At 34.7% G+C, this 26,592-nt stretch overlaps 2 protein-coding genes across 14 annotated transcripts in view; one reads left to right on the top strand and one right to left on the bottom strand.

Moving 5' to 3' along the window:
• The window catches only part of LOC131437120 (atypical protein kinase C), a 244,978-nt gene extending 229,664 nt beyond the window's left edge, over positions 1 to 15,314 (top strand). For 3 of the 12 annotated variants that reach the window (XM_058606284.1, XM_058606281.1, XM_058606280.1), the window contains exons 13-14: positions 6,263 to 6,389; positions 13,505 to 15,314. In XM_058606284.1, the coding sequence (XP_058462267.1) occupies positions 6,263 to 6,350 (88 nt within the window). In that variant the 3' untranslated portion in view covers positions 6,351 to 6,389; positions 13,505 to 15,314. Of the gene's footprint in view, positions 1 to 6,009; positions 6,126 to 6,262; positions 6,390 to 6,685; positions 6,801 to 6,856; positions 7,009 to 13,504 lie in introns of all 12 variants that reach the window. The other 9 variants (XR_009230713.1, XR_009230714.1, XR_009230712.1 and 6 more) reach the window with 9 other exon arrangements.
• A 4,079-nt stretch (positions 15,315 to 19,393) lies between these two features.
• On the bottom strand, positions 19,394 to 25,564 carry LOC131436029 (fas apoptotic inhibitory molecule 1). 2 transcript variants are annotated; one of them, XM_058604459.1, is made up of 5 exons: positions 25,397 to 25,564; positions 20,080 to 20,671; positions 19,882 to 20,023; positions 19,767 to 19,831; positions 19,394 to 19,708 (listed from the first exon to the last, which is right to left on the bottom strand). In XM_058604459.1, exons 2-5 carry the CDS (start codon positions 20,413 to 20,415, stop codon positions 19,541 to 19,543), a joined length of 711 nt encoding a protein of 236 aa, XP_058460442.1. In that variant the 5' UTR covers positions 20,416 to 20,671; positions 25,397 to 25,564; the 3' UTR covers positions 19,394 to 19,540. The 2 variants fall into 2 exon arrangements, with proteins under 2 accessions (XP_058460442.1, XP_058460443.1); XM_058604460.1 differs by having other exon boundaries at positions 19,767 to 19,816.
• Between the last annotated feature and the right edge of the window lie 1,028 nt (positions 25,565 to 26,592).

Genomic DNA, 26,592 nt, shown 5'->3' with positions numbered 1-26,592 from the left:
CAACCAAAAATCGTGGAACAGAATGGGACAATGTGACTCTCGACGGGTCCAGCTGCTGTACATAAAGAGTTAGTCATAGTTATTGTTGCATTTTCCAATAAGCAGTGATGTCCGAGCTCAGCACACGAGCTGATCTATACCTGCTCGTGTGTGCTTATTAAGCTCGTGTGCTGTGCTTTTCAAACCAGACTCATGAGCGTGTGCTATTTGTGTAGTCCACCTACTGACAAGAAACAATACAAGAGCGGACACTGTGTGCTTAAAAATGATATTATATTATTAAATAAAGAAAAAAACCGACACTCAAGTCAGCACATGAGCTAGCACATGAGCCAGCCCACGAGCTAGCTCCCCATTCAAGCTCATGAGTCAGCAGATGAGCCAGCATCGCGAGCTGGTTCTTCGAAGCATACGACTCTCGATCTAGTAGCAACACGGCACATGAGCGTGTGCTTCAGACTTCGTTGGCGTGTGTTTGAAAAGGTACAGCACACGGACTGTATGAGAGCTGGCTCGTGTGCTGGGCCATCACTGCCAATGAATTTATTTTCTACATAGTTCACTTGAATGAACCAAAACTGAGCAGCAGTTTTTATCTAGAGTATATAGTTTACATCCACTCAGTTGTGCAGTTGTTAGGGAGGTTCCAATCGGGATGGAAGAAAATCTTTCGATGAAATTCACAACGAGTGAGTAAGTCGGTTCGTGTTGTGAATGTGTAAATTCTAGACAAAGGAAGACAGAATTTTCAATTATGTTGTACCCTTCACTGGTAGTCCAGTGTAAAGAAAGTTCATTGGACTATAAACGAAAATTAACAGACAGTTCATTTTTAGTTGCTGTGACATCAATTGGTGCTATCTCAAGTGAGAAAATCACACCGTGTCATAGGGCAGCTGACGTATGCTCTAGTCCCGACCTGGAAGGATTCCTAGTGTCAGTAGAATTGTAGTGCTAGCTTTGAAATGATTCTGTACGCGGGAGAATCGGATGCAAGGTCTAATGAAACAGAATTGCAAATTTCCTCTTCCACTTGATGTTTTCAAGACCAAACAATAAGCCAAGGACATACCTCCTTTCATATTTAGAAGTAGAATCCCGCAGTGACACATCGTAATTTGGTGGGCAAGCTTTAGCGTTTAGAAGAAAAAAATGTTTTCCTAACCTGAAACACAATTTCTCATCGGTTCATTGATAATAACCTTCCTTTCTTCAAGAATCAGTTCATTACTCGTTACGTGAAATTGCGCAACAATTACTCGTATGTATTCATATCATACAGCACCTGTGCAATATATTTGTTCCGTATGCAACTACTCGTTCCCAGTTTCAGCCGAAGAACGACCACTCATACCTATATTGCGTTTTGTTGTATCCAGGCATCGCTAGAGCCTGCACAGCATCGTTTATCGAATGGAAAATTTGCATCCTTATCGGTGCATAACCTATTGCCTACTCTTGCGTGTAATTGTTTATGAATGTGGCCGAAGCCCTTGCTCCGGAAAACTTGATACAGATCTCACTCAAGTAAGAGAAAGTGTTGTGCCCTAACGGCACCCAGAATCTATCCCTGCTAGCTTTGTAGGTGTCTGATGCAGCTCGATGGCTGATCGAAAACCTTCGAGAGACGGTTGGTAGCGGAACAAAATGGATTTTTTTCTTTATTGAAAATGTATCTCGGATAGTCGGTCCTAGAAGTTTCGTTGGGAGATGAACGTCAAAAGGAGTTACTGGAGTGGAATTTGTTAAACATGCTGGTAAATCCTAATTTTAGGTACTGTTACTTTGTTAATTTTCTAATCGGTAGGATCGATCAATTTTAGTATCTAGCACAAGGAAAGGTTGTTTTATCAGGTTCAATATTACCATTGTAGTTTCGTACCATGATTATTTCAACTAACAGTTTTTTTTAATTGCCCACCACACTCCCCCACATCAAAAAGCTCAACAAGGATCCCCCTGGTAATGGACGCAACTAATCTCAGTTCAATAAGACGGGCAAAATTATTGATTATTGATTGACTTTTCTGTTAATTTTCTCATTTGAAAAAGTTGTTTGCACATGTTGTCAATTGTCTCAACCACAAATTTCAATTATCACAATCTTCCAAGCTGAAAACGCATCTCAATTTTTTTGCAATAGTTTTATATCAAACTAGTTATTAATATCAACATTTGACGTTAATTTTATTAGTTTCTTTGTAAAAGTCATCTCTTTCGATGTCAATACTCAGCACTTCCTTGACAGATGCTTGTAAGTTGGATAAATTTCATATATAGTTTAGTAGAAACAATTTTTCAAATCGTAACATCGAATCAGTTTACATTAGAAAAACTTTAGTGTAATAAATATTGTTTAATATGAACACTTTTGGAATCAATGTGACAAATGAATGTTCGAAAAGGTTGTTTCTATGAATATTTGGTCCTATTTATTTGAACAAAACAATCGATTACCGTTCTTGCTGGTCACAAATTTGAGAGAAAAACTTTTTCGGAACTAATTTCATGAGTAGATGTCAATAAACGATGTTGGTAGTCGTTTGAAACGATGAGATTGGTATATCGATACAGTTATCGAATCAAAGGTATGAGTCGTTCAAAAATCCAAGATTTCAATTACCAATTAAACTACGGGTATTGTCAGAGCGGATCTAACATGTAACTATCAATGATGTTTTAACGAATTGTTGAGCAATTTACCAAATTTACTCACGTTGCAAGAGTTTTTGAAGAATATTAATAATCCGAAACGTATTATCTATAATGTGGATTTCCTGCGTCCATTCCAAAACTGCTCGTATCTTGATAATGCTCAGATTTTTTTTTTAAATAGTATACAAATATTGTCATAGCATTTATTTTTATATTATGCATTTGGTAATACCTTCATAAAAAAATCAGATTTATCGAAAACTCGTGAAAAGAGATACCATAATACTTTTCAGACTGACATCGCATATGAAAGTTTGGTTAATAAACGCGATAAAAATTGTCACTGACTCTTTTTGCCTTTCTCATAAAGAAAGGCTACGCAATCACTGTGCAAACCGAGTTTTCAACCAAGACCCGGAATGTCACATACCATTCGATTCAGCTCGACAAACTAAGCAGATGTCTGTGTGGATGTATGTAACAAAAATATGCACTTACTTTTCTCGGAGATGGCTGAACCGATTTTCACAAACTTAGATTCAAATGCAAGGTCTCACGATCCTGATATTGCATTTCACCTGGATCCGATTTCCGGTTCCGGAGTTACAGAGCAATCTGTGAAGATTAAAGAAAAAATGTGCACTCGATTTTTACGGTTTTGCCGATTTCCTCAAACTAAGATTTAAATAGAAGGTCTTATAGCTCTTTAAAAATTTCTAGAACATTTAATCCGGCTCGGACTTCCGGTTCCAGCACTAAGGCACGATAAATGGAAAATGTTCAACTTCATAAACATTTTTTCACAAACGATGTTCAAAAACAGGTACCATAAAACTGACTGATAAATTCATCTGCTTAGCAGAGCTCATTAGTTTGTAGGCCGGAAGCACCAAAAATAGTGAAGAAAAACTCTAAAAGTAGAACTCACTACGATTTCTCAGTGATGCGTGAACCTATTCTCACAAATCTTGATTGAAATTAAAGCTCACATTCACCCCGATTCTGCAATCCGACGGATTTGTGATACGAACGAATTTACACTTTCGTTCGAGTTCAAATTTTGCATTCTTTATTCCGTTCGACTTGTATGATTCGATCGACTCTCGTTCGGGAACACTTGAAATTTCTAACACTAGTCATCAAAGCTGTCAACACTACTTACACGTTCTATATTATTTTTATTATTAATTTTGTTAGTAAACGAAACCGTCACACTTGTATAAACAAATTAGAACGATTCTCGATCGAGTTATTTAAATTCGAGGAAATTTAACAACTCGAATGAATGATATTCAAGTTCATACCCAACACGAACGGAATGCAGAATGGAAATTGCACATTTGATCGGAATATTTCGAATCAATCGACGTACAGAGTAGGGGTGATTGTCTCCAAAGCTATTGCAAAGTTTCATCCTTATCCGATTTCCGGTTCCGCAATTACAGGGTGTGCAAAACTTCCAAACCGTCAAAAGACGATATAAAACCGGTACGTGCTGGTACGGAAGAAGAAATCACAACACAACTTTATGAACGATGCACACAGCGTGTTTTGTTCAATTTCATACACGCTATAAAGATGCAAACCTACACGCAAACCAACACCGAAGCTTGGGTTTTAAAGCACAACCGAGTCAATCAGCATCGTAAACACATGACCAGGTGTCTTAGATCGCGTTGAATAAACCAGAATCACGGTGCGGTTACGAATGTCTGCTACTGGTGTGTGATTTTGGTCAAACACGGTGTTGTGGTTGAGAAAAATCTTATCTATTTTACGATAGGTGTCATATACCATTCGAATCAGTTCTTTGAGCACGCAAAATGTCTTTTCTCGAAGGTGGATGAACCGATTTTCCCAACTTTAGAATCTAAAAAATATCTTAAGATGCCATAACAAATTTCCGAATAACAAATTCATCCGACTTCCGGTTCCGGAAATACAGGATGACTAGTGTAAAAATTTGAATTTCTGATTACTTACTCACTATCCTAAGATAGAGCGTGACCAACTTCACAAACTTAGGTCGTACGATCTCATACAAAACTTAAAAATTTCTTTCTGTACCTGAATTACAGGGTGAATAGTGTTAAAAACGCCCTTATTCTGAATAACGACGTATTGATTTATCGATCGAATGTGGTTCGATCGAGTCATAGCTACCTTTGCTAGCGTTATGGGGAATACAAATGAAATACGAGGGAAAAAACGATACGACGTTATTCAGAATAAGGATGCATTCTTAATGCGGCGAAGCAAAAAATATCCGGTTATCCTGGTTCAAATTCACCAAAATGGAACTCAATCTATACTTTCAGAGTATTCAAGTAAATGGTCCCATATGAAATTCCTGAATTTCATCTGGAACCGACTTCCGGTTCTGGAACTACTGGGTTAACTTAACTGGTTACTGAAAGGTTGGTTAGAAATGCTAATGCATGGATTGCAATCAACTCTAATCTAGTGTAAGGTTTCGACCTGGAAATACGACTGTAGTAAACTTCATAATATATGAGAAGCGATGCATTTGATGTAAGCTTCAATAATGAATTTATCATTAATATCATGTTAATACCCCATGGGGCAATAAATTAAATTTAAACAATACTAATTTGAGAAACAATTCGTTTCACTTCGAAGTGCTTCAAATTTGCAGAAAGAACAAACCAGCTGAATGATTTGTCAGCAAACAAACACATATGACAGGTTTTTCAGAATCGATCTGAACGCTGCATAAGCGCGCAATTTCCAAAAACAGTAACCTGACAAATAGCGGAAAACGTGAAAACTGCGATTAGTTTCTTTTACCTGTTTTCTAGCAGTCCACGCTCGTGTTGTATTGTAATCTGTTTGAATCATATTACGGCACGATCCAAGTCCATCCGCATTAATGCACGAACCCTTACCATAAAGCGACACATTCTGAAGATGTATTGTTTTTGTGTTTGGTTAAGTAAATCCGGTTGCAAAAATTTAAATTTAATTCCACCTATTTGAACTTTAACCGCCTACTGCTCTGTTTTACGCCTGTACGTATGTACGCATCCGGTGAACGCATGCTATGAAAAATAACCAATTTCATCCACCTCCCACTCTCTCTCTTGTTGTATCATTTATTTACTTGTCTCTTGAGCGTTTGCAATTTTTAATGGAGTTTGTTTTTTTTTTTGCATCTTTCCATCGATTGGATGATATTTTTTCTGTCGTTTTATTTATTATATTCTATAGGTTGAATGTTGCTAGCGATTTTCACATTCGTTTTATCTTTCGTTTTTTTTCTCATCGATTTTTGTGATGCTCTATGATTGGTTGGATCGTACCTTTTATCCACCTTTTGGTGTCCATATCTTTTAGCTAGAGCAAAAGCAAATCACGCCACCGTTCCGGCCGAGGCTCGATTCCGATCGTGATCTAGCCAACTTCCCGCCGGAGTTCACGGATGAACCGGTGCACCTGACACCGGACGATGAGTAAGTAGGGCACAGCGCTTCGATGAAAGGGAATCCGATTGCTGTTTGTGAAGCTGTGTTTCTAACCGGCGATTTCAGCTTCGTTTTATTTTTATTTTGAAAACACCAACTAATTGCTTGTTTTTTTTTCTCCACAGTCGCGTTATAGACAATATCGATCAAAGCGAATTCGAAGGTTTCGAGTATGTGAACCCGCTGCTAATGTCCCTGGAAGACTGCGTTTGACACCACGCATCCTGCGAGCTGCATCCGTACAACATGCAGGTAAGCCAATGCTAACGGATAAGAACGGAAAAATAAACATGCGCCTCCATTATTCGTGTGTTGTCACCGTATGAAACCACAAATTACACTAGGTTAGGCTTTTTTACATCCCCACACAATCGATTACGAGCCTATGGTTGTTCAAACGACAATTTGATCGACCCGGTTCACAATGTTTTGCTAAAATTCGACTGATTTTATTTTTTTTCCTTTCCAACCTTTGTTCTACTTCCGATGTATCTCTGTTATCATGTTTTCGTCCTTGAAATGTCTTAACGTTACTCGTATATTTGTAGTTCTAATAAAACACTAACGATTCAAGCAGTACCGAGCGGTAACAATAATCTCTTAAAATCTAAGCAACCAGAGAAACTAGTTATAATTGACATAACTAAGTCCGTTGTTTCCAAAGTTAGTGTACAAAAGTGTTTCATTTTTCTAGAATAGTGAATGATAGTTTGATACAGTTTTCTGTTTTAGTTTCTGCTATGATTTTACACTTTTAACCCTCCGTTTAGATTGAAATAGTGTTTATCAACTTTAGGATTTGTCTCTGTAACAAAGAAGCCATTTTCTGTTTGATTCGAACTCTAAAATTGTCCAATGGACGTCAATAAATGTAAGTAATACCGGTAATACTTTGATTCTTCATTTCTCGCTTTTGCTAGTCTGTTGCATTTGCGCAAGTTATTTTTTTATTCTAAGTCATCTCATCGCATTTCATTCCATTATACTGAGCTGTTATTGTGCATCTAATTTTACGAGATGAGCTGAAAAGTTAACAAAATATTCCAAAGACAGCCAAAGATAGAAAAAAATTTCAAATCAATGTCTGGCGGCAGAAACAGAAACTGAATTAGACTGGTGATAATGCGTTGTTTGGGCAGATCTTTTGCGGGAAGGATGCCGTAGAAGTAGACTATTACATATAATGAAGATACAAAAATTCGTCCAATCCATGAAATGTGCGCCTTTTCCTTAGCTTTCAAATAAGCGATTCAATAAAACAACCTTTAAAGTTTATATAATGAAAAAAATTAATAATTAATAAACAAATAAAAAAAATTCAAACTTGGGCCTATTTTTTAAAAATTTTTATTGAAAAAAGAAGCCATAGGGGTTTAACTCAATCTTGACAAAGTTTCAGAGTGGAAAGATCAATACTTTTGGAGCAGTGAATTTTTCAATTACGACCCGCACGCGCAATTCGCTCGGATACGGGCTTAAAAGGCTATCCGCATTATGCCGTTCCGACCGATCCGAGCTCTCCGTCGTTGACTTTTTTCTGCTTCGGCTATGGCTGAGCATCATATGATTTCTTTCATTGCTCGAAAACAAACTTCATATTTTTAAATGTGAAAAAAATTGAAGAGTGACGAAAGTTTAATAATTTGCGATTTTACGGAAAATTACGCCTTCGTTATACGAAACGCCATAACTGGCTTTCATTGGAACAACGACCAAGCGACTATATTCCCCATTGTTTTCTATTATAAAATGAACAGCAAAATCGATCATAAAACATTAGTAATTATTTCTGATTGCAAGAAACATGACGCAATAGCTGTGTATGTTTTTTATCGAAGCTCTTAATCAATATTTATCACAATACTACCCACATATACGCAAGTGCATTTATTTTTCTGAAGGCGCTCCTCAGTAATTCAAAAATGCAAAACACTGCGAATATTTTTCATCACGAGCATGATTTTCATTGTTTTGCACAGTGGAATTTTCACGCGTCAGCTCATGGAAAAGGGTCATGCGACGGTGCTGGAGGAACTATTAAACGAATGGCACGTCGCGCAAGTTTACAAATGATCAATGATTGTCAAATTTCGACCGCGAATGAATTGTACGAATGGGCTAGGAAAGCATCTTCTATACCCAACATTTCAGTCATATACAAATGTTCGGAAGATTATGTAAGAGCAGAGAAATTTCTCAAAAACCGTTTCGAAAAATGTAAAACTATTTCTGGAACACAATCTTTTCACTATGTTGAGCCGCACGTAGATAAGGAATTAAAAATGAAAGTTTTCTCTTCCCAAGACACGTTTGAAGTATTCAGTTTTTATAAACAAGAAAAACCAAATCATGGAAAAATTGCAACTGTGCAAAAACGTTATGTCACCATTATTTTATTAATCACTTAAATCCTTTGTTCCAATTTTACTCGTTTTCTGCCTGAAACGTTGCTAATAATGACCTGACAGAGTTAGGATTCGATCTGTGGCGCAACATTAGTCGACAAGATAAGCCCGTATCCGAGCGAATTGCGCTGCGGTACGCTAATTGAAATTGCTATTGAAAGTTTACTGATAGAAGAAAGTAAACTAATTGGTCGATAACTTGATGTTTCTGCTGGGTTTTTATCAGGTTTGAGGAATTACTTTAGCGTTTTTCATCTTTTTGGGAAGTAAGCTAAAGAAAAACACTTGTTGAAAATTTTAACCAAAAGTCTCAAGGCAACATCGGGAAGATTTTTAATAAGAATATTAAAGATTCCATCATTTCCAGGAGCCTTCATGTTTTCAAGTTTCCTAATAATTGATTTAATTTCATCAAAATTCGTCTCAATAATGTCATCTTGTGATAACACTTTGGTTGAAATATGATCATATTTCAGTGAGACTTTATTTCCAATAGGACTCACAACGTTCAAATTAAAATTGTGGACACTCTCGAACTGCTGAAAAAGTTTTTGAGCTTTTTCGCCATTTGTAAGAGAGCAGGAATTGGTTCCTGAGGTTTCTTGAGAACCTTAGAAAGTTTCCAGAAAGGTTTAATTTATGGTTTAATTTGTTCAACTTCTTTAGCGACATTTTCATTTCGCAAAAGAGTTAATCTATGTTTAATTTCCTTAACTATGTTTTTCATAGCAGGATCACGAGAACGTTGATATTGTCGTCGACGAACATTCTTCAACCGAATGACCAGTTGAAGATTGTCATCGATGATAGGAGAATTCTCATTTATTCATGATACATAATACGAAAAGAGATACCAAATTTTTTATACGTCTTAACCGTAAACACGACCCGATCAGATGGAAATAACAGAATTATAACAACTGGAGTAATTTATTTCAGAAATATTTTGAAACAAATTTTGAAATATTTTTTGGCTGGTAAAACATAAAAACTCTAGCGGGAACAAAATCGTAACAGATTTTGAAACGTTTGTATCGCAATTATTATTGAATTTGATATAACTACAGAAGTCCGAAAGCAGAAATTTATAACAAATTAATAAGCAGAAATTTAGAACAAATTCATAAATTAGTAATAGATTAGATAGCAAATTTAACACAGAATAACTATATCACAGCCAACTTTTAGCAACTTAGTAATCTGGTTCTTGTTTTAGTTTGTTGAAATTCCGATCATTATATTTCGATATAAAGCAACAGAAGAACTCATTTTTCCAATTAATGAACGTTATCATAAGTCTTGCAAACGAAAATAAAACATCACAACTGATTTCGTTATTATATTGTTATCATAATTTTTAACTTTCAACTGTTTTTATTGGTTGAATATCTCAAAATAACACAAATTGTTATACATATCAACTGTTGATATACTTGTGTTATGATTTTGTTATGTGCATCTGATCGGGTAGGAAACAAAATGTTTTTTTTTCGAAGAGTGATTCAAATGAACAAGCAAAGTGTTTGCATGTTCGAGTTTAGCCTCAATGTCTTTGCATGTTCGAGCTTAGCCTAACCTAACCTTGTCTATTTTTCGTGAATTTTTCTTTCAGTATTTCAATCATTTGCCACTCCCGAAAATGTTTTTCGTTGAGTAAGACTAAGCTGATGCTGGAAACGTTTTTAAGAAAATCAATCAACAAATAAATAGATTTTTTGCGCTGTTTATTTGAAACTTAAAGTTCATTGATGATCTGACAAAATATAACCTGATTGGAGTACTAAGATTTGGTTGCAAAGAAATCTGCGTTTTCAAAAACGTTGATGGTTTTAACCATGATACTGTGTAAAAAGTAAGAGAGATGGAGTGCTGATGGTGATAACCGAAAGAAACAACAAACGAAGGGAAACGGTGGTTTATAAACAGGATCATTTTTTATATATATCTTCAATTATGAAATGAAGTTATCATTGAGAAAAATTTGTTTTATTGGCGAATACAAATAAATACAGATTTTTCATACAGGGTAATGCAGATTTTCTATGAAAATTCGGACTATTTTATTCTCTTATATTGTAATTGTGTTTTTATACGTCACGTCATACGTCAGAGTCATTTTCATGTATTCAAAACAGGTGACAATGACGAAAAAACTATAAGGATCAGCCCCATGGGATTGAATTCGCAAATGCACGAGAGTCTGCTTAGATTGAACTTTATTAGGAACCAAAACCGAACACCAGAATATAGACTCTATTTGTCGTAATTTGTTTTTGTTTTGTAGCCGACGCAATTACATCAATAGCCCAAATGTATGCAATTATATGTTTGTGCACGATACGGTATCGATATTTAAGCTTCTCTTCGTCAAGCTTGTGTTCAAGTTTTGTATGCAAGCAGTTATTTTTATAGCGTTTCTCTACCATTACAACCATTCTGCGATTTCGGTTGAAGCGATAAACTTTTTCTTATTATCAATTGGCATATTGTCGCAAAACTGAAATGTAGAGGCGCTGCTTGTTCAGAGATGATACTTTCAGCGAGAGCTGTCAAATCGGTAGGAAAATTTCTAATTACTCCACCTTTTCAATGATTTTTTTTGAAAACGGGCAAATTCATTTGAAAAAACATAGTAGAAGTTGAAGAAAAAGTTTTTCCTCTGAGGTGGTAATGTTGATCTTAGTTCATTGTGCGAAATCTACCGTTTATTCAGAATAGAGCATTAAACTTGGTTTGATACCATTTTTCAAATGCCTGGAAATAGTAGTAATCACTTTGAAAACGATTTTCTTCTACTCCGAGTGTATTTTTATTGCTGATATCTATTTGTACTATTGAATAAACGATAAAAATGTTGCAAATCACTACTGCCGATATAAAAATTTCCGAAAGAATCCTCCTTTTCTTGGTTCCATTTTTCATTGGCAGGTGTCGCTACCGGTAAATCAGCTTTGCGACAATGTGCCAATCGAGTTCATCTTATATAAATTGGAAATTAATCTTATGCACTCCAAATTTAACCTGGGGTAGTTGTCAATTTCTCAGTCGAAACGACATAACATGGAATTTCATCCGAACTTGCATGACACAAGATCAGAGCATACCAATTAAAGCTTCAAATCGTTTTATGACACTTTTTGTCTTGCTGTCTAGCAACAATCTACCTCTAGCATGCTACGCGTGGAACTGAAACGTTAGCTATAATTTTGCTTATATTTATAGACTCGCGTGCTTCTAACAGCTTCGCTTTGGCATCGATTGACCAATCAGAGCGCTGCTTTCCCTTTGATATATCGCCTACTCCTTCAAAACCGTCGACTATGGCAGGAAAATCCGGTATACTGGAGATTTTTTGCAGACAAAATAATACACTGCCAGCTATTATTCAACATTTCAATAATATACAATTAAAAATACATGGCTATGAACATCCAAATCAATACGTAGAAATATTTACGTAGTTACTTGAAAATTGTGTTCTTTCTTTCCAAAACCACTAATTTGCTTTCGGTTTTCCAGTGCAAAACGTATACTGTGCAGTATAGATACTCGGTGATGTCCGAGAGTCTATGATAGAAAACGATATACAGTTATCCCTACCAGTGCTCGTATTTGTGGAAACGAGTGACATTGGTATTCTTTTTTGCTGAAGCGATATACGAATAGGGTCTGTCTTCGTTTGTCCGTGTTTGTTGTTTAAATAACGAGACTGCTGGATTAGATTTTTTACTTGAATACATGTGAGCATTTTCATCTATGAGTTCGATACATGCTAAATACAGATTAGAACGATTAGTGTCTAAATTCTTGATTCGCGTGTTCTTGGAATATTTAGAATCGATTAGCACCATCACTTCCGGTGAAACTCTCAACGGGTGAGCACGTTGCATCGTGTTAGTCCGGAGAAAATTCGAGTATTTCGCCAGAAACAAAGGATTTTCAGCCGTACTTTGACGATTCGACGCAGCCACACAGCGAGATTTTCGCTTGTAGTCAAGTGAAAATGAAGTCCATTGGACTATAAACGAAAATTAACTGGCAATATAGCCTTAGTTGCTGTACCATCAATTCGGCGTCATCTCAAGTGAGGTGACGCGTACCAGAAAGAAGAAGAAGTAGATTAGCACCATTGGTTATCAAACATTGCACTCGTACTTGCACATTAATAATGAAGTATTTTGGCATCTGATAAGTACTGTTCAATAGAGAAAATCAAACATAAACCATTTTTCAAATGTTTGTTGTCGTGAAACAAGACTTTGATAGTTCGAACAACCTGATAGGCATGTCCTATCAAGTTGTTTTTAAAGCACACTTTCATTATGGATTATGAGACACATTTCGTGCATGTTTCATTTTTTTCAATTGAATTGCTTTGCATCATTTACCGTTACTGTAACAGGTTATTGCCATTTACAAAAAAAAATCAATCATGCATATTCTTCATTACAATCTAACTTAAGTTTTGTGATGAAATCAATACCTCTTTTACAACCCGAGTGCCAACGTACTGTGAGAAACTCGGTCATTGTATTTTTGGTAAAAAACCACCAGGGGTGTCAAATAGTACCCCTCCCGATAATATGGAATGTTGCATGAAAATTTGTTTGTTATGATAGCTTTTCCCTAAACTTGTACATAAAAACGGTCAGTTTCTTTGTAAAGGATTGTTCTTTCATACAGTTTTTTTTATGAAAAATAACTTTACGTGTGTATATTTGCTACTTGTATCAGCACGTTTCGTCACTGCTCCGAAATGTCCCATCCGCAAGTGTACACTTTGCTAGACTTATTTTGTGTTTCAATTGTTTAGTACGTTTACTCTCACCAAGATGACAAACACAGTTAAGAAAGAAAAAGAGGAAAAATTTCATTAAATTTCATAATAATCTAAATATTTACTGTCTTTTTTCTTTTCTTTCTTTCCCGAAAAACTTTCCATTCACTCCCGTTCGTTTGCAGCTATACGGTGACGATTCTAGCGATTACGATTCTGTTGTGGATGAACTAAGTATTCTTCAATTACCTCCGCCACCATCAAAAAGTCTACTGCAGCACATGTTTTGCCTTCCATTGAACTAAACTACGGAATGATGTAGGGATAGTTAGGAGAAACCGAGCAACAGAGAGAACGAATATTTTTGTTTTCCTTTTAAGTTAAAAATTTCAACTTCATTATCATCTTTTTTTTCTAGTTTTTATATATTTCTTCTTCTACACGACGTAAGTTTGAAAGAACAAAACAAAATTTTAGTGTAAAAATCGATGAAATTACCAAGGTTAGGACAAGTCTAGTACGAATTATAATTAAGTGGCAAAGCTACGTCAAGGTAGAACGTTTCCAATAGTTAAAGTTACTTAATTGACAATGTACTTAGGACAAGAACGGAAGAGGCATTATTTTACTCTTAAACTACAAACAATGTGAAAACGATTGCTGAGGGTAGCAACAAGCTTGTCACATGATGATCCGCTAGACGATGGCCGCAAACGAATATTCTACTTTAAACGTATTGAAATGGACACATTTCCAAATCCATTGCATTGCAAAACACGAAGATATACCGAAAGAGTGCTTACTTCTTCGAATGTGAAAACGACAAACTATTCCAATTAACGAAAAGATCTAAAATTATATTAACAACAATTGCAAGAAAAAAATCTAATGCAAATAAACATCAAAAAATTCCTGACTAGACTAATTGCACCTGCGTTAACAGTTAGTGAAAACATAAATTGATAACAAAAAAAAAAGAGAACAATGAACTCAGTGAATGCAGATTTCCGCAGAGAATATGATCTAAACTGTATAGTATCAGAACAGAAGTGAAAATCACATTTATTTAACGAATACGAGAAAAAAAAAACAAAAAAGCGAGATTTTAAAGTTTTAAATAAAACATTGTGGAAGATAATTAACTGATAAAGTAAACATACAGAAACACAAAACCAAAACCGAACAGTAGCGGTGTTAGATAAAGCATTCAAATTATTCCAACCAAAATTAACAAAAACAAAACGACAGCCACTTTGTCAAAGAAAGCAGGAAAATGTTTTTTTTTTTTATATGCAATTTAATTCATTGATTCAATTAATTGGCGTAAACAAGTAAGATGTGGAATGAGTGATCTATTGAAAAAAAAAACGCCTGGAAAAAAATGAAACACACATTCAGGACTAATCGTTTATCGTCAATAATTTTCCACTGAATTTTCGGGAGAATTGAAGTGCGAAAGAGCAACGAATTGTTTGATTGTTTTAGCATTACAATGATCTCTACTGTTATCATTGACTTTTTCTTTCAACTAGATATATATTAAATGCTCAAGCTCAACCAACCTTTCAGTTCATTCCAGCAACAGGTTTCGTCCAGAATAAGAATTGATTTAGTGTATTCATGATTACTTATGGAGTATTATTTAGTCTGACGTAGCAGACGCAAAGGTACATTCAAGTATTTAAGAAAGCAGTATGAGGATAGATTTTTTTTCTTTTATGATCTAAAATAAAATTCAACCAGTATCATTCGATTGAAACAAATGCATTAATATTTCTTTACGCATTTAGAGTTTGTATTTATTTGAGTTAGTTCTAATGCCGTAACGTATGTAACAAAGAAAACTTAATTTCTGTATACAAGATTTTCCCCCAGAACATTCCATTTCACCCGATGAGCTTTTCCTCCCATTTAACGCTAATTTAACTTTTTAAAGTAAGTTATTGGTTACTATGAGACATTATTGAAAGAAAAATAAAACTGAAATTGAGATAATGGTTGGTTTTCATTCAGTAAATAAACATTCCAACATTCCGAACATCGATGGCAAGTTACACGGTTTTTTATGTCGGGTATGCTAGAGTGCCTAAAACCAGAGTGACAAAAGCTGTTCGTTTGGCATGACAGCTTTGTTCCAATCAAGCAAACGCTATATTAAATACAATATAAAATTAACGGAACTGCCAACATTTCGGTTTAAATGTTTTGAATTGTTTCCAACATTACGGATGAAATGTAGTCGCATTAGTTTTAGACACTCAAGAATATATATTCTGCCATAGAACACTGTATTTTATGTTTTCTACGTAGAAAAACCTCGTACATGCAGAAAATTTCACAAATTCACAGTCTTGATTAGGTTCTGAGTGCTGAATAAATTATTATTTGTAGATGAATTATCAATTATTTGTAGATCCCTTCATCCAGTGCAATACTGGAACGGCTGTTTTCTAACAGCTATAGACAACGACTTTCGAAACCGACTATCAGATGAAACATAAAAAAAGTACATTTGAATTTATATTACGTTCTTCTGATCTATTCAATAATGTAATATAATTTTAGGCACACTGCTTAAGCTCTAAGATGCCAAGGGTATTTTCTAATCTTAATTAATGACTAACTTAAAACTAGAATAGTATCATTAGACTATGTCATCTCGGGTTCTCGTAAATCCAGCTTTCAGCAGGCGATCGGCAGTGGTCGATGAAATGAGTGTTGCATGAGTCTTCCAGAGGGCGTTGGTCCGCAGGAAACACCCCCAGGCTACGATGGCCCGGCGGGTGGCCCGCATGCTGGTTTTCGACTGGAGCGGTCTTCCGTGGGCGGTGATGATGATATTGCCGAAAAGAATGAATTAATTTATGAGAAGTAAATATTGTGGTAAAAAGGGGATGTGGGAACAAAATGTCTGAAAACGACAGAGATCTAATTAGTTGCCATCGAGATGGTGAAGAGACAGGGAAGGGGGAACGAAAAAGTTAGTGACAAGAAAAGATCTTGTTAGTTCCAATGAAGATGGTGGACAGGGACGTGGATCGAGAGAATCGGGCGGATGTTAGTGTCGAATCTGTGGGTGGAAATTATACTTTCTGAGCGAGGAATAACACATTATACTTGTATGTCAATGTGTTTAAGGTACTGGTATATGAGAAACATATATAAACTATCCCGACTCGCCAACACATCCCGAACCGGAACCTCAGGCGGTCTTTTCTTCTGATCTAATTGACTTTGAAATCGAATTCAACAATTGTTCGATCGATAACTATCAATTTTATACAAGTAAAATAAATTTTTATTCCATCAATGGTCATTAAAGGTTTGATATTGTTTTTATGATAAATGGTAAATTTTTTCCTAACCAGTTAAAAAGTAGTATCCGATGTATTTATGAGCAACCAACGTAAGTATTTATTAACGTCATATGTAGGTTTAAATATTGTATATTACTTATCCAAAAGAGAGGAATGTGGGCTACAGAAGACGAGAAATCATGTGTTGCAAGCTATTGAACATTGGTGTTCTATGGTTAAAAATTATAACATATTCCAGTATAACGAATTTGTAGTGTCTCTTTTATTTCTTGAAGTCAAAAATGTCAACTTTATTTCACTCGTACATGCCATTACTTTATTGGTTTTTATCAAATATTTACTTCTACATACAACATAGACATTGCTACCGTTCAGCAATGTTGTAGCTAATGTCGTTTTCGCTTGATACCAAACCTAACCCAGTTTCCACCCTAACTGCTGTCAAACCGTTTGTTTGAAGCTAGTTTCGAACCTAGTTTTAACGTTGTTGAACTGAAAATCGAGTCAGTTTCGAACCTGGTTGTTATATCAGGTTTGCTCAAACCGCCGTTGCTAAGCGCGAAAACAACACAGTTTCGTGAAAAGTGTTTGTTTGATGAAACTACCCTGTTGTTTCAGTTTTCTCAAGCGAAAACGACATAACAGTATCCTATACATTTTTCTTCGCTTACTGTGTTTAGATATTTCACTCACGAAAATGTTATAATCAAATTTCCGTTGAAAACGAAAATCCAACAAAAATCATGGAGTACATTCCTACCCCAGGCAAGTCATAACTCAACCGGTTAAGTGAAATAAAAATAATGTACCAGTGTAAATCAAAGACTAAACATCAGATTGAGTTATCGTAAAGGTTGATTATGGTAAACCGTAATCAAATAACTGAGGTTTGAAGTAGCGCTGGGGTACAAATCTACCCCTTCGAGAGCGTTCTAGGGTTAATATTATATTTACAAAAAATGCAACTTTTTGCACATATCTTTCTGAGGACCCCTTCTCATAAATTAACCCGGGTCCCTTTCGTAGTTACGAAGTTACGCCACTGATTGCTGGGCACTCGGACATCAGTACCACTTCATTTGAATCAGTCGGACAGAGTCAACTTCAAGCACATTGAAAATGACTAAAAACTTTTTTTATGTTGCTTCAAACGAGGATCCTGTTTGGAACTAAAATTGCATAAAATTTTTACGAAATTTATGCTATAACTTGATGTATAGTATCCAGATTCTGAAGCTATAAAAAATATCATGGAGTGGGTAATTTTGTCATCTTTTGACGAGTTTTGAACAGCCGTACTACCTAATACCGTTTTCGTTTATTGATCAGAGCAGCCCGAGAGCTGACCCAGAGTCGCCAAAACAACTTTTGATGAGTTTGTTTTTGCAACCTGGGGTCGCTCTAGATCGGACTCCAATCGCGTAGTTTCGCTCTGAAAATTTTCTCGGATCGCACCACGCATCCATGCGAGTTTGTTTATTTTTTTTTTAATATGAGTTGTTGTTTAGGGCGCGTACCACGTGTTCGTTTTACTCGGATTCAGAGTAACCCGCGTCTAGGTTCTAAAATGAAAACGGTATAACATTCTTACTCTACTGATACATCAGCATAAATAAACATTTGTTGATAGCAGTACCTCAAGGTACCACTGTGATGAAACGTTATTCTTACTAAAAAAAAATCACCGAGAATCGAAGAGCTGGATCGGTAAACCAATTTAAGTGTAAAGTTTTTCGCTCTGTGCACGACGGCATCTGAAATAATTTCTGCTTCGATCTTTCTCAATGCCATTAATGATGTAACGAGAAGTGTTGTCTTATTGTAAAGAATTTTTCAAAATAACTTTTGTGCATCTGACATTCGGCAAAAGTCGCATAATTTTTGTAAAATTATTCGAATTTACCGAATTATTTTTTATGTTTGCCGAAAATGTGCGATTATAAATTTACCGAACAACGAAATCAAATGTACGTGTCCTGTAAGAAAAAAAAACGGAGAACTTCCGTTCAATATGTTAGACCGTTGGTCCGATGAATGTCCAATGAATCGTCCAACGAGAGGCCGTTTCGGGGCTTCCGTTTGTCGATTTTGAAACAAACCGCGCGAACCATACCCTCTCAGTAGGCCATTCTATTTTGTTGGTCTTTGAGCGCTTGTTGAACGATATACTGCACGAAATACTCGTTCAGTTTGCTGGAACGGTTTGTTGTTGTTTTTTCTCTTGCAAAAATAGTGTGAAAATTAAGTGTTACATAGACCTTTACATAGAAAAAAATTTGTTGTTATTCTACGTGAAGTAGAAGTATTGTGCAGGTATGTAGTGTTAGTTTAAAAAAATAAGTGGAAAAAACTTCAGAAATTTTGCAGTAAAACTAGTCCAACGGGGCTCCAACTCCTCATATCAACAATGGACCTCTGTTTGCCGGGTTTGTTGAACGAAAAAAATGGTCTGTTTCAAACGAAGGCCCCGTGTTGGCCTCCCGTTGAACGATTGATTGTACTTCCATTTGATCAATGATCCCACGTATTGGACCAATGAAGGACCACCGTTGAACGTTTTTTCCTAAGAAGGCCATTGCTATTTCAATATTAGCAATATTCAATGTGAGGAGTTGGAGACCCGTTGGACTAGTTTTACTAGAGAATTTAAGAAGTTTTAACCACCTATTTTTTAACTATACACTATATACCTGTAGAATACTTAACAATTTTTATATTAGTTTGTAGGAAAAATAAAACAAACTGAACAAACGCCTATCAAATTGTAACCACTTTCTCAGTGGGTAAATTCCAACTTTATTATTGCTCTGCACGTTTTATTTATCGTTTGAATTGTTACATGGTAAATATATGGGTAGGTAACATGTTACCTGTGTAATGCCATCTGTCTTGTTCATATCTCATTCAAACATCTGGTGTTCCGCCAGCGGAGGCATCCTGTACCGCTACACCGTTTATCGTTAGCCCGTGCACAATCCCTTCCCGCTTGTTGCCGCTGGTCCGTGCACTCAGCACGAAAGTGTTGCCGTCCTCGAGAAAGGTGGTATCGGTGCCGCCATCTACAAACTCACCCTGCAAACGGCAAGTGCTGAAAGCGATGTAAACTACAGTTCGGTGACGTTTTACTTACGCTTTCCTCTATCAATTTTCCGTTAACGTAAATATTCAATGTGTTCTTTTCTGAAATTGGGTTTGCTACTAATATATTCAAAGGGGTTGATGTGAATATGTTTCACTAAACTTACCCAATACTATCCGATAGAAATTGTTTCCCATATTGATTTCCCAAGTTTTTAGCGCTTTGGCTTGAGATTCCGAGAACTGTTCGTACGATTTGCCATCCACATACAAGGAATAGTTGTACTTAAAGCCTGGTAAAGGATCCACCTGGAAATAGGTCACTAGGTAATCATTGCAACTCTGATATTGACTGTGTGTCTAACCCTGATAATACAGCGTTTATCCTCGAGTTTGAACATATCTTCTCCGACGAGCTTAAACATCCAATCCCGACGAAAAATTTCCTTCTTGTCAATCCACAACACCCGCTTCCCGCTGGTGGAACCATGCTCGAATTCCACTTCATAGATCTTACCGTGCATGGGTACTCGCCAGCGAGCCACCACATCTCGGTTACCGGTCTTTGTTCCGTTTCCGCTGTTTGCACCTACCTCGGGTGACTGATTATCACTTCCGGTTTTCATACTATACTTGCTAATGCTGCTGGTGGCAGTACTATGTACAAGCTCTCGTGATGCACCAAGTATTCCGTGTTGCATTCGCGTGCTGATTTCTAGATTGAATAAACAGCGACTCAAGAAGGGGTAAAATTATAGCTTTATTTTTGCGTCCTTTGCTGGAAACTGTATAAACTGTATGCTGCATTCTACTTTACGTTAGGCATCGCATGGCGCATCGAGGTATACGAAGGCACTACTGGTCAAAGTCATTATCACAGAGCCGGGATCATATCACGTAGCACTAGCATCAATAACTCAGATGTTTATGTTCTTTGGCTGTATGGGTCGCATTGAACTGAAAATGTATGAAGAGAAAACTAATTTGATTGTTTTGGTGTTTAGGCAAGTAAGATCGATAAGGGAAAAGAGTGAATATTGTTATAAAAATAAAAGGAAAATGTCTAAACGATGATAAAAATCATCATTTTTGCGAATTTTTTCAGAACTATCGTTTAATAAAATAAATTCAAATGTTTTGCATGATAAAAAGCATCATTCGAACAACATTTTGTAATTTTTTCTTGGAACAATATTGAGTCGGTGAAGAGATATTTTTGAGGACGCTTCATAAAAATCATGATTTGCGGTGTCCTCTGTATCTCAGCGCAGACTAATCGGAAGTGAACAAATGAACGCAGCATAGTTAGAGAAGAAGTTTTTCTAGACCCCAACGTTTCTGATTGATTTTTTTTAATTTTTGAATTTTTTGTGGTTGTTGAAATTCAAAAGTACGATTTTTCACCAAAAAATCCGCCATTTTGTAGCTGTAAAACCTCCCTAAAGTAACAAACAACGAAAAGGAAAATGTTGGGGTCTGGTTTTTATATGTAGAAAGTGTGTGCAAAATTTGAAAAAAATGGGTGCAGTAGTTTTTGAATGGCGATGGACACGGACTTTCAAAACCTGCTTTCGAGTAAAACGCGTCTCTTATCTATTATCTATTATCTATTATCTATTATCTATTATCTATTATCTATTATCTATTATCTATTATCTATTATCTATTATCTATTATCTATTATCTATTATCTATTATCTATTATCTATTATCTATTATCTATTATCTATTATCTATTATCTATTATCTATTATCTATTATCTATTATCTATTATCTATTATCTATTATCTATTATCTATTATCTATTATCTATTATCTATTATCTATTATCTATTATCTATTATCTATTATCTATTATCTATTATCTATTATCTATTATCTATTATCTATTATCTATTATCTATTATCTATTATCTATTATCTATTATCTATTATCTATTATCTATTATCTATTATCTATTATCTATTATCTATTATCTATTATCTATTATCTATTATCTATTATCTATTATCTATTATCTATTATCTATTATCTATTATCTATTATCTATTATCTATGATCTATTATCTATGATCTATTATCTATGATCTATTATCTATTATCTATTATCTATTATCTATTATCTATTATCTATTATCTATGATCTATTATCTATTATCTATTATCTATTATCTATTATCTATTATCTATTATCTATTATCTATTATCTATTATCTATTATCTATTATCTATTATCTATTATCTATTATCTATTATCTATTATCTATTATCTATTATCTATTATCTATTATCTATTATCTATTATCTATTATCTATTATCTATTATCTATTATCTATTATCTATTATCTATTATCTATTATCTATTATCTATTATCTATTATCTATTATCTATTATCTATTATCTATTATCTATTATCTATTATCTATTATCTATTATCTATTATCTATTATCTATTATCTATTATCTATTATCTATTATCTATTATCTATTATCTATTATCTATTATCTATTATCTATTATCTATTATCTATTATCTATTATCTATTATCTATTATCTATTATCTATTATCTATTATCTATTATCTATTATCTATTATCTATTATCTATTATCTATTATCTATTATCTATTATCTATTATCTATTATCTATTATCTATTATCTATTATCTATTATCTATTATCTATTATCTATTATCTATTATCTATTATCTATTATCTATTATCTATTATCTATTATCTATTATCTATTATCTATTATCTATTATCTATTATCTATTATCTAATATCTATTATCTATTATCTATTATCTATTATCTATTATCTATTATCTATTATCTATTATCTATTATCTATTATCTATTATCTATTATCTATTATCTATTATCTATTATCTATTATCTATTATCTATTATCTATTATCTATTATCTATTATCTATTATCTATTATCTATTATCTATTATCTATTATCTATTATCTATTATCTATTATCTATTATCTATTATCTATTATCTATTATCTATTATCTATTATCTATTATCTATTATCTATTATCTATTATCTTTTATCTATTATCTATTATCTATTATCTATTATCTATTATCTAAAAGGTGATTTTTTTGAGGTTAGGATTTTCATGCATTAGTATTTGCTCAGATTTTTTGAGGTTATGATTTTCATGCATTATTATTTGCTCAGTATGCTCTGACATTTCATCATGAATAGACTTACTAACGAGCAACGCTTGCAAATCATTGAATTTTATTACCAAAATCAGTGTTCGGTGTGGCAGAAAATCCGCTTTTTTATCGACAAATTTTGTTCAGCGATGAGGCTCATTTCTGGTTGAATGGCTACGTAAATAAGCAAAATTGCCGCATTTGGAGTGAAGAGCAACCAGAAGCCGTTCAAGAACTGCCCATGCATCCCGAAAAATGCACTGTTTGGTGTGGTTTGTACGCTGGTGGAATCATTGGACCGTATTTTTTCAAAGATGCTGTTGGACGCAACGTTACAGTGAATGGCGATCGCTATCGTTCGATGCTAACAAACTTTTTGTTGCCAAAAATGGAAGAACTGAACTTGGTTGACATGTGGTTTCAACAAGATGGCGCTACATGCCACACAGCTCGCGATTCTATGGCCATTTTGAGGGAAAACTTCGCAGAACAATTCATCTCAAGAAATGGACCGGTAAGTTGGCCACCAAGATCATGCGATTTGACGCCTTTAGACTATTTTTTGTGGGGCTACGTCAAGTCTAAAGTCTACAGAAATAAGCCAGTAACTATTCCAGCTTTGGAAGACAACATTTCCGAAGAAATTCGGGCTATTCCGGCCGAAATGCTCGAAAAAGTTGCCCAAAATTGGACTTTCCGAATGGACCACCTAAGACGCAGCCGCGGTCAACATTTAAATGAAATTATCTTCAAAAAGTAAATGTCATGTACCAATCTAACGTTTAAAATAAAGAACCGATGAGATTTTGCAAATTTTATGCGTTTTATTGTTTAAAAAAGTTCTCAAGCTCTTAAAAAATCACCCTGTATTATCTATTATCTATTATCTATTATCTATTATCTATTATCTATTATCTATTATCTATTATCTATTATCTATTATCTATTATCTATTATCTATTATCTATTATCTATTATCTATTATCTATTATCTATTATCTATTATCTATTATCTATTATCTATTATCTATTATCTATTATCTATTATCTATTATCTATTATCTATTATCTATTATCTATTATCTATTATCTATTATCTATTATCTATTATCTATTATCTATTATCTATTATCTATTATCTATTATCTATTATCTATTATCTATTATCTATTATCTATTATCTATTATCTATTATCTATTATCTATTATCTATTATCTATTATCTATTATCTATTATCTATTATCTATTATCTATTATCTATTATCTATTATCTATTATCTATTATCTATTATCTATTATCTATTATCTATTATCTATTATCTATTATCTATTATCTATTATCTATTATCTATTATCTATTATCTATTATCTATTATCTATTATCTATTATCTATTATCTATTATCTATTATCTATTATCTATTATCTATTATCTATTATCTATTATCTATTATCTATTATCTATTATCTATTATCTATTGTGAATTGTTAATTTTCATTTAACTATTATATATTGTCTGATAGCAAGCCGACAGTGTTTTTGTGGGGCTTATTACTTATTTAATCTGGTGAGTTTTAAAGTGTATCAGCGACCTTCTGCGTCCTACAAACATCAGCATAGTAAATATGAAACAAATGTGAAATAGCACATCAGACAGCATTTCAGCACGAGCTTAGAGAAAAAAATTTTTCCACCCTGAAAATCACCGAGTCAGCTAGTTTTGGACGTATGGAAATTACTTTGCATCACATTGAAGCGAATAACGATATTTTAGTTGGAATAGCATGATTAGGATAATATAAATAACTCGGTTCAATTGTCTACGGAATACATCTACTCTGCTCAAGTAAAATGTGCTGCCAGCAGTGAAGACAACCAGTAAAAAGGTCTATTCGCACTAGTTCAATCCGACCAACCCGAGTTTTCCGGCACCGAGTTTATTTTCTTTTCGAAGCAGCAAAAAGGTGATGCCGAAAAGTTCGGATTGGTTCGGAGTCGACCAAGTGCGGGTCGACCTTAAGAGTTGTGCACGAGATTGATAGGTGTTTTGCTGACAAGCTGTGACCGATGAGAACATGGCAGCATGCTTTTAGTAGCAATGTGCCGAATTGTTCCACTAATATGAAAACTGGTTCGTGATAGAAAAATGATTAATAACGACTATTCTGTGCTTTCGTATAAATTCAGGATTTCAGTACCCTCGGCGAATTGAGTTAATACGAATCGCAGTATTAGCATTAATTAAATCACATTTACTATCAAAAGCCATGCTCACAATCGGTTCAAATTTGGAAAGAATGGAACGTTTAGTCCCATTTATTTTTAGTATCGAGAATATGTCAACGTTACGCAATCCATTCGCTATACACTAGTTAATAATAGTTAGCAATTAGCTGTCACTTTACATACTGAGCAAACTTTTATCTGAAGCTTGAAAATACACTGAGGAACCTCATTAGACCTACAAGACCTGATGAAGTCTTTGTTATGCATTCCTCACCTGGCAGTACTTTAACTGTTGGTGCGGCCATCAATAATTCCAACTGAAGCTGTCTGATATACAAGTGTATAACCTTTAGCACGTAATAGCCTTTAACCTAGTTTTGTCCGATCACTAACACCGTTCGAATTCAACTGCCGATAGACGCCACGGCCACGTCAACGGCTGCCGCCAGCACAACACAAAAGAAAGGAATCGAGCCATATCACGAATATGCACCCTTTCCCAGTGCAGACGAGTTTCCTGATAGGTGAATCCACCCACAGTGTTTCAAACGAACTCATGTCAACCGAAAAGATTTAGGATATTGGAAACTGGCGTAGTAAAACATGAAAAACAACACTCAGTGCAGCTACTTGTTTTTGTTGTTCTGGGGATTTATTATACCACTATTAACCCAAGTCTTTAAGTTTCATTTCATAACATTCGTTTTCGGGTTTTACCGGTTTATAGACGACTCTAGCTTTGGTTTACCGAAGCAGTCAAACATCGTAAACGTAGAATACCAAAACATACCCATGTCGACCAGTGCTATTTGTTTTGACCGAAACCATCGTCATGTGAACGGAGCTACTAAAACGCCCATGCTTCATTTCTACACATCCGAGCTCGAAATTTCAAAGCAGACGCACGGTCAATTGTTAAACAGAAACTCACCCACACATACATTGAACAGTACTCCTGTAAAGCTAATCAGATAACTTTATGCTAATGACTTCTGTTGGCTACATTTCTTAAGAACTCAATTATTTTTTTGTTATGTAAAAGGGAACGAAAAATGGAATAGTTTCCAAACTACTGAAGAAAAAGTTGGTCGTTTTTGCGTTTCAAGAAAAACTTTGTTTTGATTAAACTTGAAAGTTTTAGCCTCTCCGAACCCTCGAGTGAATTAAATTTTTACACGCTGGTGCTCAAAAAAAAGGAACGAAAGTTTTTCATTTTTCTATAGTTGGAATGACACAGTCCTCACAAGCACCGTTCCTTTCTAATTCCATGGCATTGTGTTTGTAATTGAAACGATTCTTTTACTAGCGCGCGAAGCTACTTGAATTTTCGCATGTTGTCTCTACTGTCTGCTGGAGCTTTCCGGTGGACGGCTGGTGGCATGACTGGAACCCATTGTGATCTATTGCGATAATTATGAAATTATGTCATTACCGATTTTATGACGTTTGGAAGCAGGTTGCTCTGTTGGT

The sequence above is a fragment of the Malaya genurostris genome, chromosome 3 (genome assembly GCF_030247185.1).
Source record: "Malaya genurostris strain Urasoe2022 chromosome 3, Malgen_1.1, whole genome shotgun sequence".
NCBI classification, from domain to species: Eukaryota; Metazoa; Arthropoda; class Insecta; order Diptera; family Culicidae; genus Malaya; species Malaya genurostris.
The sequence above is the reverse complement of the archived record's forward strand: the minus strand, read 5'-3'. Positions and strand labels throughout refer to the sequence as shown.

Bases quoted from the DNA above. Each gene is read 5' to 3' on its own strand.
- LOC131436029 (XM_058604459.1), bottom strand. From the start codon at position 20,415: ATGCAACACGGAATACTTGGTGCATCACGAGAGCTTGTACATAGTACT. The intron at 19,832-19,881 runs GTAAGTTTAGTG...ATATATTAGTAG, and splicing joins TTTCTATCGGATAGTATTGG to CAAACCCAATTTCAGAAAAG. The intron at 19,709-19,766 runs GTAAGTAAAACG...TGCCGTTTGCAG, and splicing joins GAAAATTGATAGAGGAAAGC to GGTGAGTTTGTAGATGGCGG.